Genomic DNA, 19040 nt, shown 5'->3' on the forward strand with positions numbered 1-19040 from the left:
ATACATCCCTCATGGGAGGATTTATTAAAGGGAATATTCTATATCCTAGTAAAGAGGAGAGGATAGTAGTAGTCAAAATACAGGTAGGAACTGAAGAGAAACAGACAACAAAAAAGAGTCCCATTCAATTACATCACTCAAAGGCAGTCTAATTTTATAAGTGCTTGGATACAAATGCAAGAAATCTAAATAGTAAGATGGGTGAACTTGACCACCTGGTATTAAATGAGGATACTGATATAATGGGAATCATAGAAACTTGATAGAATGATGATCACCAATGGGACCCAGTAATATCAGGGTACAAAATATATAGGAATGTCAGAGTGGGTCACACTGGTGGGGAAGTGGCACTATATGTGAAAGAAAGCATGGAGTCAAATACAGTAAAAGTCATAAATGAATTAAAACAGTACCATAGAATCTCTATGGATAGAAATTCCATGCTTGAATAATAAGAGTATATCAATAGGATTATACTACCAACCACCTGACCAGGATGGTGACAATGATTGTGAAATGCTCAGGGAGATTAGAGAGGCTACCAAAACAGAATACCCAGTAATAATGGGGGATTTCAACTATCCACATATTGACTAGGAACATGTTGCCTCAGAAATAAAATGTCTAGACACCAGTAATGGCTGCTTCTTGGAGCAGTTAGTCCTGGATCCCATAGGGAGAGAAGCAATTCTTGATTTAGTCCTAAGTGGGGGACAGGATCTGGTCCAAGAAATGAATATAACTGAACCGCTTGGTAATAGTGACCATAATGTAATTAAATTTAACATTCTTGTAGGGCGGAAAAATACCAAAGAAACCCATCACAGTAGCATTTAGCTTCAAAAAGAGACCTACACAAAAATGAGGAGGCTAGTTAAAAGGAACAGTCACAAGAGCAAAATGCCTGTAAGCCGCATAAAAACTTTATAAAAACATAGTAATAGAGACCCAAACTAAATGTATGCCTCAAATGAAAGAAAAACAGTAAGAGGACCCCAAAAATTGCCAGCATGGCTAAACAACAGAGTCAACGAAGTGGTTAGAGACAAAAAGACATCCTTTAGAAATGGGAAATCAACTCCTGCTGAGGACAATAGAAAGAAACACAAACTCTGGCAAATCCAGGCAGGCCAAAAAAGAATTTGAAGAACAACTAACCAAAGACACACAAGCTAACAAACATGTTTTTAATTACACCAGAAGCAGGAAGCCTGGCAAACAATCAGTGGGGCCATTGAATGAACAAGGCGCTAAAGGAGCACTCAAGGAAGACAAGGCTGTTGTTGAGAAACTAAATTAATTCTCTGCATGGGTCTTCACTGCAGAGGATGTGAGGGAGATTCCCACACCTGAGTCATTCTTTTTAGGTGACAAATCTGAGGAACTGTCCCAGATTGCGATGTCAGTAGAGATGTTTTTGGAACAAATTGATAAATTAAACACTAAGTCACCAGGAACAGATGGGATTCACCCAAGAGTTCTAAAAGAACTCAAATATGAAATTGCAGAACTAACTGTGGTGTGTAACATTTCACTTAAAACAGCCTCTGTACCAGATGACAGGCAAATAGCTAATGTAACGCCTATTTTTAAAAAAGGCTCCAGAGGAGATCCTGGCAATTACAGGCCAGTAAGCTTCACTCAGTACTGGGCAAACTGGTTGAAACTTAGTAAAGAACACAATTATCAGACAGGTAGGTGAACACGATATGTTGGGAAAGAGTCCGCATGGCTTTTGAAAAGGGAAACCATGCCCTATCAATCTCTTAGAATTCTCTGAGAGAGTCAACAAACACGTGGACAAGGGTAATCCAGTGGATATAGTGTACTTAGACTTTCAGAAAGCCTTTGACGAGGTCCCTCACCAACAGTTCTTAAGCAAAAGAGGCAGTCATGGGATAAGAGGGAAAGTCCTTTCAGTAAATGGTTAAAAGCTACGGAAAAAAGAGTAGGAATAAATGGTCAGTTTTCCTGGTGGTGAAGAGTAAATAATGGCATCCCCAAAGGAACCAGTGCTGTTCAACATATTCACAATTTGGAAAAAGGGGGCAAACAGCGAGGTGGCAAAGTTTGCACACGATACAAAAGTATCAAGATAGTCAAGTCCAAACCAGATTGCGAACAGTTACAAAAGAGTCTCACAAAACTGAATGACTGGGCAACAAAATGGCAGATGAAATTCAATGTTGATAAATGCAAAGTAATGCACATTGGAAAACATAATCCCAACTATACATACACATTGATGGGGTCTAAATTAGCTGTTGCCACTCAAGAAAGATCTTGGAGGCTTTGTGGACAGTTCTCTGAAAACATCCGCTCAATGTGCAGCAGCAGTCAAAAAAGCAAACAGAATTGTAGGAAACATTAGGAAAGAGATCGATAAGACAGAAAATATCATAATGCCACTCTATAAATCCATGGTACGCCCACACCTTCAATACTGCACACAGCTCGGTTGCCCCATCTAAAAACAGATATATTAGAATTGGAAAAAGTACAGAGAAGGGCAACAAAAATTATTAGGAATACGGAACAGCTTCCATGTGAGAAGACATTAAAAGACTGTTCAGTTTAGAAAAGAGACTAAAGGGGGGGACATGATAGAGATCTATACAATCATGAATGCTATGGAGAAAGTGAATAAGGAAGTGTTATTTACCCCTTCACATAAAACAAGAACCGGGGGTCACCCATTAATAGGCAATAGTTTTAAAACAAACAAAAGGAAGCACTTCTTCACACAGTCAACCTGTGGAACTTGTTGCCAGGGGATGTTGTGCAGGCCAAAAGAATAACTGGGTTCAAAAAAGAATTAAATAAAGTTCATGGAGGACAGGTCCATCAATGGCTACTAGCCAAGATGGTCAGGGATGCAGCCCCACGCCATAGGTGCCCCTAAGCCTTTGACTGCCAGGTGCTGGGACTGGACAACAGTGGATGGATCATCACTCCATAAACTACCTTGTTCTGTTCACTCCCTCTGAAGCCTCTGGCACTGGCCACTGTCAGAAGACAGGATACAGAGCTAGATGGACCACTGGTCTATCCCAGTATGGCCATTCTTATAGATTCATAGACTCTAGGACTGGAAGGGACCTCGAGAGGTCATCGAGTCCAGTCCCCTGCCCTCATGGCAGGACCAAATACTGTCTAGACCATCCCTGATAGACATTTATCTAACCTACTCTTAAATATCTCCAGAGATGGAGATTCCACAACCTCCCTAGGCAATTTATTCCAGTGTTTAACCACCCTGACAGTTAGGAACTTTTTCCTAATATACAACCTAAACCTCCCTTGCTGCAGTTTAAGCCCATTGCTTCTTGTTCTATCCTTAGAGGCTAAGATGAAGAAGTTTTCTCCCACCTCCTTATGACACCCTTTTAGATACCTGAAAACTGCTATCATGTCCCCTCTCAGTCTTCTCTTTTCCAAACTAAAAAAACCAAATTTTTTCAGCCTTCCTTCATAGGTCATGTTCTCTAGACCTTTAATCATTCTTGTTGCTCTTTTCTGGACCCTCTCCAATTTCTCCACATCTTTCTTAAAATGCGGGACCCAGAACTGGACACAATACTCCAGCTGAGGCCTAACCAGCGCAGAGTAGAGCGGAAGAATGACTTCTCGTGTCTTGCTTACAACACACCTGTTAATGCATCCCAGAATCATGTTTGCTTTTTTTGCAACTGCATCACACTGTTGACTCATATTTAGCTTGTGGTCCACTATAACCCCTAGATCCCTTTCTGCCGTACTCCTTCCTAGACAGTCTCTTCCCATTCTGTATGTGTGTGTTGAGATGAGCTCCTGTCTGCATCCTGTAAAACTTGCCCATACCGGTATTGCCCTGGCCTCTTCTTTTGTCATTCAGTGTTGCACACATTCTAAAACAATATGCATTTCCTCACCTTTTGGGGGCGAAGCCAGACTTTGAGGCACCTGCTCCCCTACTTGGTGTAAACTTTGCTTGTGCCAATCAGAAACGAACACAAACAGGTTTTGAGCCCCGTCCCTCTATGATGTCATAGTTGGGCCTGCCTGCCATGTGCAGGCAGGGAGAGGAGAAAGAAAAATGAATCCTGTGTACACCCGTAACCGAGCCTGATCACCTTGAAGCCTCTCTCTCAGCTCACGTGTTTCAAACAGAGTTTCTATGTTTGCCGGTTGTTATGCGTTGTAAGTATCAGTTATTACTAAATGCTGCATCTTTGTTTATAAATATTGTTAGTAGATATTTTAGTCATTGTGTGTTTTAAGTTTCATTAACTCTATTAGCTAATCAAACGCTGCTCCCTTACCCCTTGTAATTATCCCCAATAAAACTTTAAATTGATTAATTTTAGTTGTGTGTGTGTGTGTCTGCAGTTTGCATCGTGACCCATACTCTCCTTGCATCCCCTACCAATATAGTCTATTGCCACGTGCAGCCTGGTAAATAACAGGCCTGCATTTTCTTTCGCCCCTGCGTGCCCGTGGCAATCCACAGTGTGAAACTGATTTTTCCTTCCTAAGTGGAGCACTTTGCATTTGTCTTTATTAAACTTCATCCTGTTTGCCTCAGACCATTTCTCCAATTTGTCCAGATCATTTTGAATTTTGACCCTATCCTCCAAAGCAGTTGCAATCCCTCCCAGTTTGGTATCATCTGCAAACTTAATAAGCTTACTTTCTATGCCAATATCTAAGTCGTTGATGAAGATATTGAACAGAGCCGGTCCCAAAACAGACCCCTGCGGAACCTCACTCGTTATATCTTTCCAGCAGGATTGGGAACCATTAATAACTACTCTCTGAAGTACTTATGTTCTTATGACAGGATCGGATTTGTGGTTCAGCTAGCCCAGTATCCAGTCTAGGACAGTTGCTGGGTACCAGCTGCTTCAAAGGAAGGTGCAAGACACCACACAGAAGGCAGATATGGGATAATCTGCTCCCCAAGGAAGGGCTCATCTTGCTCCCCAATAGTGAGAGATTGGATGAAGTCCTGAAGCACAAGGTTTTATGTCCCTTCCAGATAGTTGTCTTTGCCCCAGAAAAATGGAAGCTACAGGATGGGGCCTATACGCAAAATGAAGGCAGGAAACTCTAATCAGAACACACACCTTTAGTTGCTCCAGTGGCCTGGCTTGCTCCCCCTTTCCTTTGGTCGGGCAGAATCCTAGCTGGCACAGACCTGCGATGAGGTCCCCAAGGTGGCGGGTAAGGATGAGGTTGCCCAAAGATGGGTGCTGTGCAATCTGCAGCAGCGCAGTACAGCTGGCATGGAGCCTATGCAGAGCACTGGGGGCAGCGTTGGGAGATACCACATCCTGAACAACAGCACTGAACTCTGTCCTGTGCTTCAGCGGGATTCCAACCCCAGGCAAGAGATATGGACAAAGGCCCAAGGTAATCACAAACTGCAATGCAGACTGAACCGTCTTCTGCTGGGAGATACTGAGCGTGTCAGGGCTGAGAGCAGGAGCAGCTTCAGCAGTCCTAGGGTTCGGTTTGGCTGGATGATAAGCAGCAGCTAGGAGGATCATGCACTTCTTCAGACTCAGCAGTAACAGCAGGACTTGACAAGTAAAACTCCAGGTCACATCTGTAGAGCTTTCTAGCCAAGCAGCCTGCTCTCTGACTTCAGCTCTCAAGCGCCGCAGTTCATTCCATTGGGGATCCTGCCCTAGCTTTTCCTCTAAAGCAGCCAAGTTGGAGTTTAAGGTTTCAAGCAGAGCTGCATGTTTTACCGTCTGGAGAGAACCTGAATCTGTTCCTAAAAGGGAAAACAAATCGGTCACGTACAGTACAACGATTGCGAGAGCGAAGCACCTGCCCTCCACTAAGCCAAATACTATCCCTCCATAGCTATTATTAGTGTTCTGCTGAGAGGTACTGGGTACTCCTTGGATCACTAACTTCTGTGAGCCTGGGTGTGAACACACCTGCCACTAACATAAATGTCTGGATAAATTAATCCCAAGACAAAAGGAGGCTGTGAACCTGCCCAAGAGTTCTTGGGCTAAGAGTCAGAGGGGTTTTGCTGAGTACTGTTCTGCGTTTGTGAAGCATGGGGGAGGCAGAACACAGGAAAACTGACAGCTTGTCTACACCCGCAGCTTTGACACAGCCTTGTCGCTAAAAGTCAGTGTGTGTAAATGCTCATTGTGGGTACTTTGTCAGCACTTTTGCCAACAAAATACTTCCAGCCCCGCAAGCGGCGTTAGCTTTGTCGGTAGGAGAGCGCTCCTGCCAACAAAGCCGCGTTCACTCTGCCCCTTGTGTCAGCAAAACCTCGGTCTTTCTCACGGGGGGGGGGGGGGGGGGGGGGGGGAGGGAGGGGAAGAGGAGGAGCTTTTTAAAGTACCTGTGAAAGACAAAAGTTTTGTCGACAACTTCGCAGTGTAGACATACCCCGAGAAGCGAGAAACTGGGAGTGACAAAGACAGACAGACAGACAGACAGACAGCTAGAAGGAGCAGTTGAAAGCAGAGTGTCTGGGCCTGTAAGAAACCAGGGAGACGTTTTAAGGTCAGGGGTGCAGACATGATAATAAACATTTATGTCATAATAGCCAGGATTGGGCCCCGTTGCACAGGGCCAGATAAAGAGACAATCCCTGTCTCAGAGGAGTTATGGGGGCACGACATTGTTGCTTATCTGAGCTAGCAAGAAACTACCAACATGGAACCCACCAAGCAAGAGCTTGGTACCTGTGCACTGCACGTAAAGAGTTTGGGAAAAAGACTTGGGTACCTCTTCCATGACTCAGGAAGATACACAAGGAGAAAGAGACTCTCCTGCCCTCTGATAATTGGTGAGAAACTGCCCTCCCAACTTGGGGTCTGCCTACACAGCATTTTGAAGCCAGTCTCCCAACCCAGGGCAAGTGCTAGTGCTCTAAAAAGAGCTGTATAGACAGCGCTTTGAAGTGGCGGCTCAGGCTGGAACTGGGCTCTGAAGCCCACCCTGCAGGTGTCAGAGCCAGAGCCCCAACGTCAAAGCACTATTTACTCGCTATTTTTAAAGAACTAGTGTGAGCCCTGCTAGCCTGGTCTATCAATCCAGGCTGCGAGGCTTGTGCCAAAATGCTGCATAGTCAGACCCTTGCTGGTCAACATCTGTCCTCGCCAGATAAAGAGGCAGCCTTTCAAACTGCATTTGGGGATGGGAGAAAAATTGGAGGCTATAAGTTACGGGGAAAGCCTCAGGGTACATCTACACTACAGGGGGGAGTCGATATAAGATACGCAAATTCAGCTACGTGAATAGCGTAGCTGAATTCGATGTATCGCAGCCGACTTACCCCGCTGTGAGGACGGCGGCAAAATCGACTTCTGCGGCTTTCTGTCGGCGGCGCTTACTCCCACCTCCGCTGGTGGAGTAAGATCCCCGAGAGGTCGATTTCTACCCGCCGATTCAGGCGGGTAGTGTAGACCTAGCCTAAGAAAGGTTTGCGTCAAACAGAAATGTGTGGATTGAAGTAATTCCATATCGCCCATTGGAAGAGCAGCAACTACTAGAGTTGGGTAGAGAAAAACATTCTCGTATTCTCTCCGACTCAGGTTACCTCCTTGGCACAATGCTGATCAGAGCCTTATTAGCCAGGGAATTCAGAAGCAGAGCAGAGCCCTCGAGACTGCTCCCATACAGGTCATTCACCAGCACAATCTCTTAGACAACTGCTCCACCAGTTACTAACTTTTAATTAAAAACAAACAGAACTGTCAACAGTACAGGTTCTTTATTATCCCTGTGTCTTCCTCCAGCATTAAAAGAGGGGATAACGACACTAAAAGTACAGGAACCCAGCAGAACTGAGACAGACTGAGTTATGAGGAACTGTAGGAATACATACTGTTCTGAAAAAGTGTTTATCAGTGATTTATCAATTTGTCCCATTCGGTCCACTTTCCTCAAACAGCTGTTGGTAATCCGATACAGAATGTCATTCCATTTCTATATTTGTATTCGAGTCAGCCACATCCCTGTGGCTGGTATTTGTTCCTGCAGCCATAGCAATGAAGTAGATTTATTTCCTTTCCCCCAACTTAACCTTAATACGGTCAATATTGTCCTACAGTTAAGTAAGAAAAAGTGCATATGGTTTTAATTTAAAAATCACAAGCACCAACTTAGATATCTGTAATAGCCTTAAGGGGATTCATCTAGTTCTTATGAGGGCACAGCTCTTTCCAAACAGTGCTAACCTCAGAGCTCTGAGAACACAACAGGCTGGCCAAACCTGTGCAGAATTCCCCTCTTGGCATTTTGTCTTTTCCCCTACCCCACCCCCCACCCGAAATCTCACCACCCTGAAGTGCAGAAGCCTGCTCCTCTGGCTAGCTTCCCTGGATCTCTCCACCTCAGGCATTCCCCCACCCCTTCATTTCAGATCTCAGTGGAGATCACTTCTTTCCTACACCTCCCTCACTTGCTCCTCTCTCTGCGACAATATGTCTCTGTGATTTATTTCATCCCCTAAAGCGACCCACAGCCCAGTGTGTGACAGCTCCATTAACAAACACGCACTGCTCAAAGCCAGGTTGGGCGGGTCAGACCCGGAGGTGCACGCAGCAGAGGGATGTGATTTCTTTGGGGTAAAGCACCCTGCGCACATTCAGCCCCCCGAGACAAGCACGGAAAGCAGCCAGGCCGCGCTACAGGCCTTTGTCCCAAACCCCACAGGGCAGGTGCAGCCAGCCACCTGCACCCCTAAACACGCCTGTGGGGTGCAGGGGACAGGACAGGAGCCTGGGGAGCAGAAGCGAAAGAGGTCCCGCCTAAGGGAGCCAGAAGAGCCTACGTGAGAAGGGGGTGCAGGAAAAGGGGGGGCCTCCCCCATGGTGGCGAACGAGGACAGGGCGGGGGGGTCCCATTGTGAGGGAGGGGCAGACGGGGGAGCAATGGAGGACGGGGAGGCTGCTGAGGGCAATGGGGGGGGTGGGGGCCCACACAGGCAATGGGGGGCAGGGAGGGGCTGCTAAGGGCAATGGGGGGGCGGGGGCCCACACAGGCAATGGAGGGTGGGGGGGGCTGCTGAGGGCAATGGGGGGGGTGGGGGCCCACACAGGCAATGGGGGGCAGGGAGGGGCTGCTAAGGGCAATGGGGGGGCGGGGGCCCACACAGGCAATGGAGGGTGGGGGGGGCTGCTGAGGGCAATGGGGGGGTGGGGGCCCACACAGGCAATGGGGGGCAGGGAGGGGCTGCTAAGGGCAATGGGGGGGCAGGGGCCCACACAGGCAATGGGGGGCAGGGAGGGGCTGCTAAGGGCAATGGGGGGGCAGGGGCCCACACAGGCAATAGGGGCGGGGGGGCTGCTGAGGGCAATGGGGGGGTGGGGGCCCACACAGGCAATGGGGGCGGGGAGGGGTTGCTGAGGACAATGGGGGGGCGGGGGCCCACACAGGCAATAGGGGCGGGGGGGCTGCTGAGGGCAATGGGGGGGCGGGGGCCCACACAGGCAATGGGGGCGGGGAGGGGTTGCTGAGGGCAATGGGGGGGCGGGGGCCCACACAGGCAATGGAGGGTGGGGGGGGCTGCTGAGGGCAATGGGGGGGGTGGGGGCCCACACAGGCAATGGGGGGGCGGGGAGGGGCTGCTAAGGGCAATGGGGGGGGCAGGGGCCCACACAGGCAATAGGGGCGGGGGGGCTGTTGAGGGCAATGGGGGGGCGGGGGCCCACACAGGCAATGGGGGGGCGGGGAGGGGCTGCTAAGGGCAATGGGGGGGGGCAGGGGCCCACACAGGCAATAGGGGCGGGGGGGCTGTTGAGGGCAATGGGGGGGCGGGGGCCCACACAGGCAATGGGGGCGGGGAGGGGTTGCTGAGGGCAATGGGGGGGCGGGGGCCCACACAGGCAATGGGGGGCAGGGAGGGGCTGTTGAGGGCAATGGGGGGGACTCCTGCGGAAGGGGGACGGCAGACTCCTTCAGGTGGAGTGGTGGGGGGACCCCAACATGCGAGCCCCACAGTCCCCGCCCCGCTGAAGGGAGCGGCTCCTCTCACCGGTGCCTCCTCCCGGACTCCCCAGCAGCAGCGCCAGCGCGTCCACCACCCGCTCCAGCTTCAAACTCCCGGCCATAGCGCTCCGCGCCCACTGCGCCTGCGCACAATAGCGCACCGAGACGCCATCTTGGGAGGGTCTGGGCAACTCAGCTCTACGGGGGAGGAACAAGACCGGCCTACCGCCATCTTGGGAGGGTCAAACCAGCGCAGCCCTGTAGGGGGAAGAGAGGACTGGCCCTGCCGCCATCTTGGGAGGGTCAGACTAACGCAGCCCCATGGGGCTGTCTTTCCGCCATCTTGGGAGGGTCAGACCGTGCGCAGTTAGCTTGTAGCGTGGTTCAGGGCTTGGCTCGTCCCACCCACCGGCAGCCAAGCTCCCCACCGCCTCCCCGTCCCCTGAGCTCCCCACCTCCTCCCTCCTCACCTGCCTCCCGGCCTTGGCCCGCCAAACAGCTGTTTCACGGCCTAACAAGCGCCAGAGGGAGGGAGGGGGGGGAGCAGGACCCCCGCGCTCAGGGGCGGAGGGGGGGCCGGGATTTGGGAAAGAGGTTGGAATAGGGGCAGGGAGGCAGAGCGGGGCCAGGGGCAGAGCGGGTCGAGCATAGGGTTACCATATTCTGTGCCTCCAAATGGAGGACACTCCACGACCCCCGGCCCCGCCCCCAGCCCCGTCCACACCCCCTCCCCAACCCCTCCCCCTCCCCAAAGTCTCCGCCCCCTCCCCTGCTTCCCGCGAACATTTAATTCGCGGGAAGCCTGAAGCAGGTAAGGGGGATGTGGGGGGGAGGAGGCGCGGCCCAGGCTGGCCCCCCGGCGGCTCCAGCCTGGGTTGGCTCGGGCCCTGGGGTGCCGGCCCCGGCCCCCGGCCGACCACCCCCGGCCCGCCCAGCACTGCCGGCCCCCGGCGGCCCGGCGCACCCCCCAGCTCCCCGCGGGCCCGGCTGATTGGCTCCCCGCCGGCGCGGCTCCTCGCGGGCCCGGCTGACCAGCTCCCCGCGGGCCCGGCTGACCGGCTCCCCGCCGGCCCGGCTGACCGGCTCCCCGGCCCCGGCTGACCGGCTCCCCGCGGGCCCGGCTCCCCGCCGGCCCGGCTGACCGGCTCCTCGCCGGCCCGGCTGACTGGCTCCCGGCCCGGCACCGCGCCCCCGGCTCTCCCTCCGGCCCCGCGCCCGGCCCGGCACTGTGACCCTGGTTCCCGGCCCCGCACCATGCCCCCGGCCCCGCACCGCCGGCCCGGCCGAGCACCACCGAGCCCTCCCGATTTTCCCGGACATGCCCGGCTTTTGGGGATTTCCCCCCGGACGGGGATTTGAGCCCCCAAAAGCCGGACATGTCCGGGAAAATCCGGACGTATGGTAACCCTAGTCGAGCACCCACCAGAGCCGGCAGAAGTCGGCACCTCTGCTGTGAGCCCCATTCAGGTGGTGCGCGGATGGTTCCCGCTAAGGAGTGCCTGGGCGCCGCACACGAGAGAATGAAGGGCCACCCACCTAACTAGTGGAGCCGAGCAGGTGTGGCTGCACGAATTAGGTGCCTGGACCCTGGAGAAGATGCACTTGTAAGGCGAGGTGGTGGCCTTGGGGGGAAGAGGGGGTATGTGGGAGGGGGCAGTGGGGTGAGAAGAAGGGGGTGTGGGAAATTTGGGATGTGCAGGGTGACTTTCCCCAGCTCCAGGGCTGCGGAGAGGGAGAGCCCCCACCTCCTTCCCAGTCCCAGCTCGGGGGCTGCCGCGGCGGGGGAGAGAGGGAGAGACCCCCCCTCCTTCCCAGTCCCAGCTCGGGGGCTGCCGCGGCGGGGGAGAGAGGGAGAGACCCCCCCTCCTTCCCAGTCCCAGCTCGGGGGCTGCCGCAGTGGGGGAGAGAGGGCACATCCATCGCGTTAGAAAGATAGGACTATGGATATTAAAATATGAGTTGTGTGCTTTTATTTGTAGAACCAACAAAATTGAATTGTTATGGGTTTTTTTTAATATAGCCCTTTTATCCAAAGCGCTTTACAATAGTTAGCTAACAGTACAAACAACATTTGGAAAGATCATTAAGTCGTCCGCCGAGACCCTCAGCAATTTTCAAGTGGTCTGTGAAAAAAAAAAAAGTTTGAGAACCACTGTTCTAGAGGATATGCCCAATGCGCTGCAAAACCTGTGCAGAGACTTTTAGCCTTAACGTTAAAAGAGAAAAGGTTTTTTTTTTTTAAACAAATGTATTAAAATGTTATAAAAGTGTCAGATTAACACAAACCTATTGCTGTTCTCTCAGCTTCCTTCGGGTCCCACCATTCCCCGTCACAGAAAGGTACAAAGTATTAAGGCAGCCAAATAAACAGTTTAGAAACCAACTAAAGCCATTTCATTTGTTTTAAAAGCTCCATTGCACAGTAATTACACTGCACACGTTCGAGATTAGACACCACACTGAAGGAAGTAGCCACAATGGAAAAATACAAATCGGCCTATAGCTATTAAATCAAATAAGACATCCTGCTAAATACTATGTGAAAAGAACATGGCATGGTATTGGCTGGTAATTTCATAGATCCTCTTTCCCCTATTCAGAAATATGAATGAACAACTTTATACAAAAATATAGCATCAAACTGGCTGACAGTCAGGTTTTAGACATTGCATTTATTTATGCAGAGCCCCAAGTGTACTAGGCACTAACGTCCTGTGACACTTCTTCAGAGTCACACCTCCAGGCGGCAGAGGACAGACGACACACCTCTGCAGCGCTTTACTTCAGAGTTGGTCTATAATCCGGTTTTTTTGGAGGGGTAAGGAGTGCATGGCAAAGTGTAGGGGGTGGGGAAGAACACTGAACTCTATTTAGAGAAATGGAAAGTCACTACTGCACGCACAGAGACAAACTACCATCACTTTCCGAGCACGGACAGGGACGAGCTGGATTCATTAAAACCAGCATACAAAGGTATTTGGGCAGTTGCCAGCAGAGCTCCCGAAGTGAGTCCTGGAGTTCCTGTCCAGGAAAGGGTGTGAATGTACTGTCCGTACCCTGAGGATTTCCTGGGGGCTCTCCCCCATATCTCCCGTGACTGTGATTGCTTAGTAAGAGGGCTACCCTCGTCTTTGGTCTTTGGGTTGGCACAGTGCTAAACGTATCAAAGTGCAGCTCTTGCTTAAGGGTAACGATAATGTTAAAAAATAAGTGACATCTGAAAATTCAATAAAAAATATCTCTGGCAAAGTCCCCTGCCATTTAGCTGTGTTCCAGATTGGCCCAGCGGTAGCTGATCGCCACGGTTACTGAGAAAGGCTACTTCACGCTTGCTCTTCAGAATCTACTCCGTGGGCACACGCAGCACCGAACCACACAATGGGTGGTGTTAAAAAGTGAACAAATCCCGTACGCTGGTGGAGGAGAGTTTCCCCCTCGGCTTCCTGCATTCGGAATGAGGTATTCTGAGAGCACCGGGGAAATGGTTACCTGTTAATGACACCGCTGGAAGAGAGGAGCCCCCAGAAGTTAGCAGGCTGTCCTGGGAGGCCTGCAGCAAGAGATGCAGGGCAGGTGAAGATGCTGTGAGTGCATTCTCCGGGCACCCCTTGCCCAGTGTGCTGCAAAGCAGCAAGACTAGGCCATTTAGCAGGTGTGTGTGAGTGCTCACCCACGTGGGCACAGGGAAGTGGAAGCGCCTGGCCGTCTGGGGGAAGTAACAGCAGCCAGGAGCTCCCCAGCCGCACGAGAGGAAACCAAACTGGACTGTGGCCTGTGCTTCTAGAGAGCAGCCCAGGTCTGCCCTCTCCTAGAAACAGTCAGTCTGTGGAGACTGTCGATCCCAGCGTGCCTTGCTCTGCCTTGAGCACGATGGGACCTGCAGCCCCTACAGTGAAGTCGTCAAAGTGCAGGGTGTTCTGGGCAGGCTGCCACCAAGGCCCTTGGTTGACCGAAATCTGGATGCCCCCGAAACAGAATTCCCCCCGCCCCCATTAACCTGGAAAGCACTGGCTATCCACGGCTGAACGATGGGGGCTGAAGAAACTGAGCCAGGACGACAGATTCATGTAGTGCGACTGTCTGCTAAGGAAAGGGAATTTCAGCCATCCAGCCCACTCGGGAAGAGCAGCGACTTTGCTGGTCTGTGTCGAACGGGCCGCAGCGACATTTCTCACAGGTGTCGCCCGGCTGCAGCCCGAACACACAGGCGGCGCCTACTCCTCGTCCTCGCCACCACCGTACATGTCGGCCAGCTTCTTGAAGCGGCCGCCCCAGTCGTTCAGGTAGTCATAGTCCTGGTCCCGGTCGGAGGAGGAGTTGAGGGAGCTGAGCGAGGCCGCCTCGGAGCCGCTGCCCTCGTAGTCAAACACCAGCAGGGAGTCGTACGGCGGGGCGGTGGGGTCAGTGTCGGCTGCCTTCAGGTTCTGGGGGTGGGGAGGAGCGTTAAATCGTGACCTAGAGCAACAGCTTCGCCCTGCCTAGAGGTGTCACTCAGGGGATGCCCTCAGGAGAATCTCAGGCAGACTTAAATGGAGGGGCAATACAGTTCTGCTGTCCCAGAATCGGCCCTTCATGCACCCTCTGTTCCTGCATCGCACCAGCACCCACGGGAGCTGGCATCTCGTGCTAGAGACTTGGCTTCTCTTTGGAAGAAACTTAAACCTCGAGCTCTCGTGACCACAAGGAACCCTTCACAACAGGAGCTGACTGTGAAGAGGTGCAGGGGATCCACCCAGAGCCCTGTCAGCACTGGGGGTATTCATAGCAGTGCACACCCCAGCGTAGATGCGCTGTACGCGGGTGCGGCTTATCCCAGTTTACAACAGGGCTAAGGGCCGCTCTGCGGCAGGTGCCTGGTCATGCTGGGGCAGCACATGTAAACTGGGGGTTTGCTTTGCTGCAGCTCCACTGATACCCATCTCTTCGGGACAGACAGGCAGGCGTCTGCAAGCAGCCTGAACCAATAGCCAAGACAGCGGTGCTCTGCCCCATTCCCAGGGTGACAGGACGGTGATTTACAGACCACCCTGTAACTATTTCACAGCTGTTCGAAGCAGATGAGGAACGAGAGGGCCAACACTACCATGATGATCTGGGCAGTCTTCTGGGAATGGCACCTGAGTCCCCCCAAGGGGAGTGTGCGGGGACAATCCAGCAGGGCACTCGACCTCCCACAAGGACGCTCAGCAGGAATGCCATCTCTCCCTCCCTTTGTCCCTGTGGGCTTGGCCCCCCAGTCCTGACCAGGTGTTTAGATGTCTCTGGCACGCCCTGGTACTGCACACAGCTGCAAGGGGATCCCAGAGCTGTCACCAAGAGAATTAAAATGCTGAGTTCCAAGCATTGTAATGGATGGCCATCGGACTTCTCTCTGCCTTCGCTACTGGGGGGGAGAGAAGGGCTGTGCATCGCGCTCTGAAGGGGGCAAGTCCTGAGCTACAGGAAAGCGCTCCCTAGCCAGGGCCTGACACCGAGAATGCCCTGGCCCCGGTGAGTTTCACGCTCTGGGTCTTTGGCTTTAGTGTCCCCCCCGGGCGCAGAGACAGAGCCTTAGGAATTCTGGGGCAGGCTCTAAGGAAGGGTTTTCGCACAGCCCAGCCTGCGGGAATGGATTCTGCTGCACAGCCCGAGCCTGGCTAACAGAGAGAGCTCTGAGTCACCGACTCCTCTGCCTGCCCCACTCACCTCATCGATGAAGTTGCCGATCTCGTCGGGGTTGCTGGGGCGTGGCCGGTACTGCGGGGCTGGCATGAGAGTCGGGACGACATCGTTGCGGGTGACCTCAGGCCGGGCATCCAGACCGCGGTGCAGCTGGCTCAGGTCGTAGTCCTGCGGAGGAGGGAGAAGAGGTGGGATGTCAGGAAATGAGCAGGAGAAAGCCAGGCTGTTCTGCGAGCCGCAGCCAAAGCAAGGTTGTAAAGGGGGGGGCCTCAGGCAGGGCCCAACAGCAGGAACTCCCCCCACCACTGCACAGTGAGCCCACAGCGGCGCCTCCCTCGGGGTGTGTCCCGCTCTCAGCCCTGCACAGGGGCACAGCAGAGACCTGCTCTGTCCCGAGGCCTGCAGGGAAGCGGTAGCGGAAGGACAACACTGGGCCGTGGGGGGAGGTGGAGGGGGTAAGAGCGCTGAAGGCTGGGGTGGGTTTTCATGTCTCCTCCTCCTCCTCTTCCGTAATTGGCTCACGTCAGTGCTAGAAGCACAAGCAAATCCAACGTTACCGGGCACGAGAAGCCGAGGGCAGCGTTGTCAGGGCCACGCTGGGGAACCGAACCCAGAGACGCAGCGCAGCTCTACAGGCCCCGCCCCCCCGTGCATCTGCCGCACACGCTCAACGTGCCGAACGAGTCACACTCGGGCTGTCCGAACGGCCTGGCCCATGGCGGAGGGGCTGACGTGGGGGGTGTCCGACATCTGAGGGGGCAGCTGGCGACCAAGGCCCTGGGTGATGGCGGCGTGCGCGGATTGAGGTGGGATACCGGCAGAGCCAATCATCCCAGCGAGCGGCTGGATCGAGAGGATCCTGGTTTCAGAGATCGGCAGTGCCACTGACCCACTGTGTGACCTCAGCCAGGCCACGTGAGCCTGGCTGCACCGAGAGAAGCCACCCTGCCTGCGTCCGGAGCAGGTCCCTGCGATGCTCTCTGGCTGGAGACGTTCAGCGCAGAGCCCCAGCCACACGTAGGGGAGCCGCGCTGCCCACCGAGAGCAGGGCCTTCCTGAAGCAACGGCTTCCAAGCTCCACCCACCTTGTCTTCCTCCCCACCGCCCTCCTCGTCGTAGTGATAGACGTTGTCTCGAGTGTCGTCCTCGGGGAGAAGCAAGGGCTCCTTCACCACCTTCCTCTTCCTCACGAAGAGCAGCAACAGCAGCAGCAGGACTAGAAAGAGGGAGTGAAAGCATTGCCGTTATCTGGGGGGGTCAGCAACCCGCAGCGCCAGGCCAGGCGCTAGAGCATGGGAGCAGGTCCCCCCGACGCACTGCTCCAGCCAGGGAACGCTCAGACAACGGCGCACGCTGCGCTGGGAGTCATTTCAGCAGTTGCCGTGAGTCTGAGGTTAAGGCCCTTCGCGACAGTCACTCGCTTGGCAGGCGCGGGAGGCTCTTTGCTTCTCCCCAGGGGAAGGGACTCCGCCCGCGGTACTCACTCAGCAAGGCAAGGATTCCCCCGAGAATCCCCAGGATGGCCGGGATCCCCACGCCGCCCGCGATGGCTGCTCTCTTCTCGCAGTTCCTGGCTTCCCCGTCACAGTCGCACACAATGGCTTTGACAGTCGTCACCTGGGATTTACCCTGGTTGTCCACCAGCTGCAGGATGATGCTGTAGTCTCCTGGCTCCAGGTATTTGGTAAGCTTTAAGTCCAGGCTGACTCCTGGGGGAGAGCAGGATTCAGGGCTCGAGTCAGAAACACGCTCCAGGGAAAGGGACGGGATCCTGGAGACGGGCAGTCACAACACCGCTGCAGGATCCCGGCGTGGGGGGAGGCCAAAGCCGCCAGCCCCTCCAGCTGTATGGCCGGACATGCTGCAGAGCAGCCTCCCCGCTGGGAGGGCCTGGCTGTCCGCAAAGCCCAGCTCCTGCGGGGAGGTTTACGGAGCGTGGGGTTCGTGGGGGTGGGGGGAAGCTAGCAACACTTACAGCTGGCAGTGTGACTGGCCTTGGGGGCATTAGAGGGGTGGAGCTGCTACTGGCTACAACCAGCAGGCCCAGCGGGAGTGGCGAAGCCTGAGTCCCCTCCACACGTTCGGGGTCCTTCCCGGGGGGCTCTACCCTCAGGTACCCGCTGTGGGTTCAGGAGACCAGTAGGGTTGGCTGGCACCTGAAGAGCGGCCCAGCAGACACATGCCTGCTCCAGAGCTCTCACATTCTCCTTCTGAGGAGCGCTGGCTGGGCAGGTTAGTGAGAACGCACCAGGCCCCAGAGGGGACTGAGGTCCCTGCCCCTCGCTCTGCTGGGGGTGGGGGGAGCACAAGCAGTAACTGGAAAGGCCTTATGGCTCCACTAGCCTTTTGGCAAGTCAAACAAAGCAACAAAGAACCGGCGGATGGGCCCAGTTCTACCCCACAGCCCCTGGGCCACCAGCCCAAGTGGGAGTGCCAGCGTGGGGTAGCTCCCCCCACAACTGACTGCTCTGGAAGGCCGGGGCGGGTGGACAGCCTGCTTCGCAGCAGGACAAGCCAAGAGGGGCGCACAGCGGCCCAGCCCCTTACCCTGGGTGTTCACAGTTGCTGTCCAGTTGGAGCCGGAGCCGTGCAGCAGGTCCACCTTGAAGGGGCCGGTGTTCGGGGGAAGGTCCGGGTCCACAATATTTAACAACTGGACCACTGGGTTCTGATTGCACATGTAAAATTCCCGTGGATCTGGCTCTGGCCCGTTGTCATTCACATCCTCGAGGGTCAGCACCAAGGTCCCCGTTCCCGTGGCCAACGGCTGCCCTAAGGGAGAGCGACACCACGGCTCAGTGCAGGGGACCCCAGAATCCCACACGCGCCTCTGCTGCCACCCAGCCGCCTCTCACACCTGGCTATGTGCACTGCATGGGCAGTTGGGGGAGAACCTTGTGATCAGATGGGCCGGGGCTGGGGGGAGCTGGGCTGATGGCCTTAAACCAGGGGTGGGCAAACTTTTTGGCCCGAGGGCCACATCTGTCTAGGGAAATTGTATGGCAGGTCATGAATGCTCACAAAATTGGGGGTTGGGGTGCGGGAGGGGGTGAGGGGTCTGACTGGGGGTGCAGGCTCTGGGGTGGGGCTGGGGATGAGGGGCTTGGGGTGCAGGAGGGTGCTCCAGACTGGGACCGAGGGGTTCAGAGGGCAGGAGGGGGATTAGGGCTGGAGCAGGGGGATGGGGTGCAGGCTCTGGGTGGCGCTAACCTCAAGCAGCTCCCGGAAGCAGCAGCCTGTCCCCCCCCTTGGCTGTGGGACCTGTAGAACCAGCACTTGGGGCGGGGGCAGGATGCGGAGCCCCCGGCTGCTCCTATGCATAGGAACCGGAACGGAGACATGCCGCTGCTTCTGGAAGCAGCAGAACAGGGCAAGCCCCTGACCCCGCTCCCTGGCAGGAGCTCGAGGGACGGATTAAAAGGTCTGATGGG

The 19040-nt window shown here is 54.3% G+C and overlaps 2 protein-coding genes across 2 annotated transcripts in view; both read right to left on the bottom strand.

Annotated features, from left to right (window-relative positions):
• The window catches only part of TANGO6 (transport and golgi organization 6 homolog), an 88283-nt gene extending 78213 nt beyond the window's left edge, over nucleotides 1-10070 (bottom strand). The window contains 4 exon segments of the mRNA XM_054048915.1: nucleotides 5109-5761; nucleotides 6353-6437; nucleotides 6439-6488; nucleotides 9995-10070. Of these exon segments, the coding sequence (XP_053904890.1) occupies nucleotides 5109-5761; nucleotides 6353-6437; nucleotides 6439-6488; nucleotides 9995-10070 (864 nt within the window).
• A 1825-nt stretch (nucleotides 10071-11895) lies between these two features.
• Nucleotides 11896-19040, bottom strand: part of CDH1 (cadherin 1) — a 42833-nt gene continuing 35688 nt past the window's right edge. The window contains exons 12-16 of the mRNA XM_054048916.1: nucleotides 18157-18381; nucleotides 17094-17318; nucleotides 16695-16825; nucleotides 15634-15777; nucleotides 11896-14372 (exon numbers count right to left, since the gene is read on the bottom strand). Of these exons, the coding sequence (XP_053904891.1) occupies nucleotides 14163-14372; nucleotides 15634-15777; nucleotides 16695-16825; nucleotides 17094-17318; nucleotides 18157-18381 (935 nt within the window). The 3' untranslated portion in view covers nucleotides 11896-14162. The remainder of the gene's footprint in view (nucleotides 14373-15633; nucleotides 15778-16694; nucleotides 16826-17093; nucleotides 17319-18156; nucleotides 18382-19040) is intronic.

Source organism: Malaclemys terrapin, chromosome 14 (genome assembly GCF_027887155.1).
Source record: "Malaclemys terrapin pileata isolate rMalTer1 chromosome 14, rMalTer1.hap1, whole genome shotgun sequence".
Classification (NCBI taxonomy): Eukaryota; Metazoa; Chordata; order Testudines; family Emydidae; genus Malaclemys; species Malaclemys terrapin.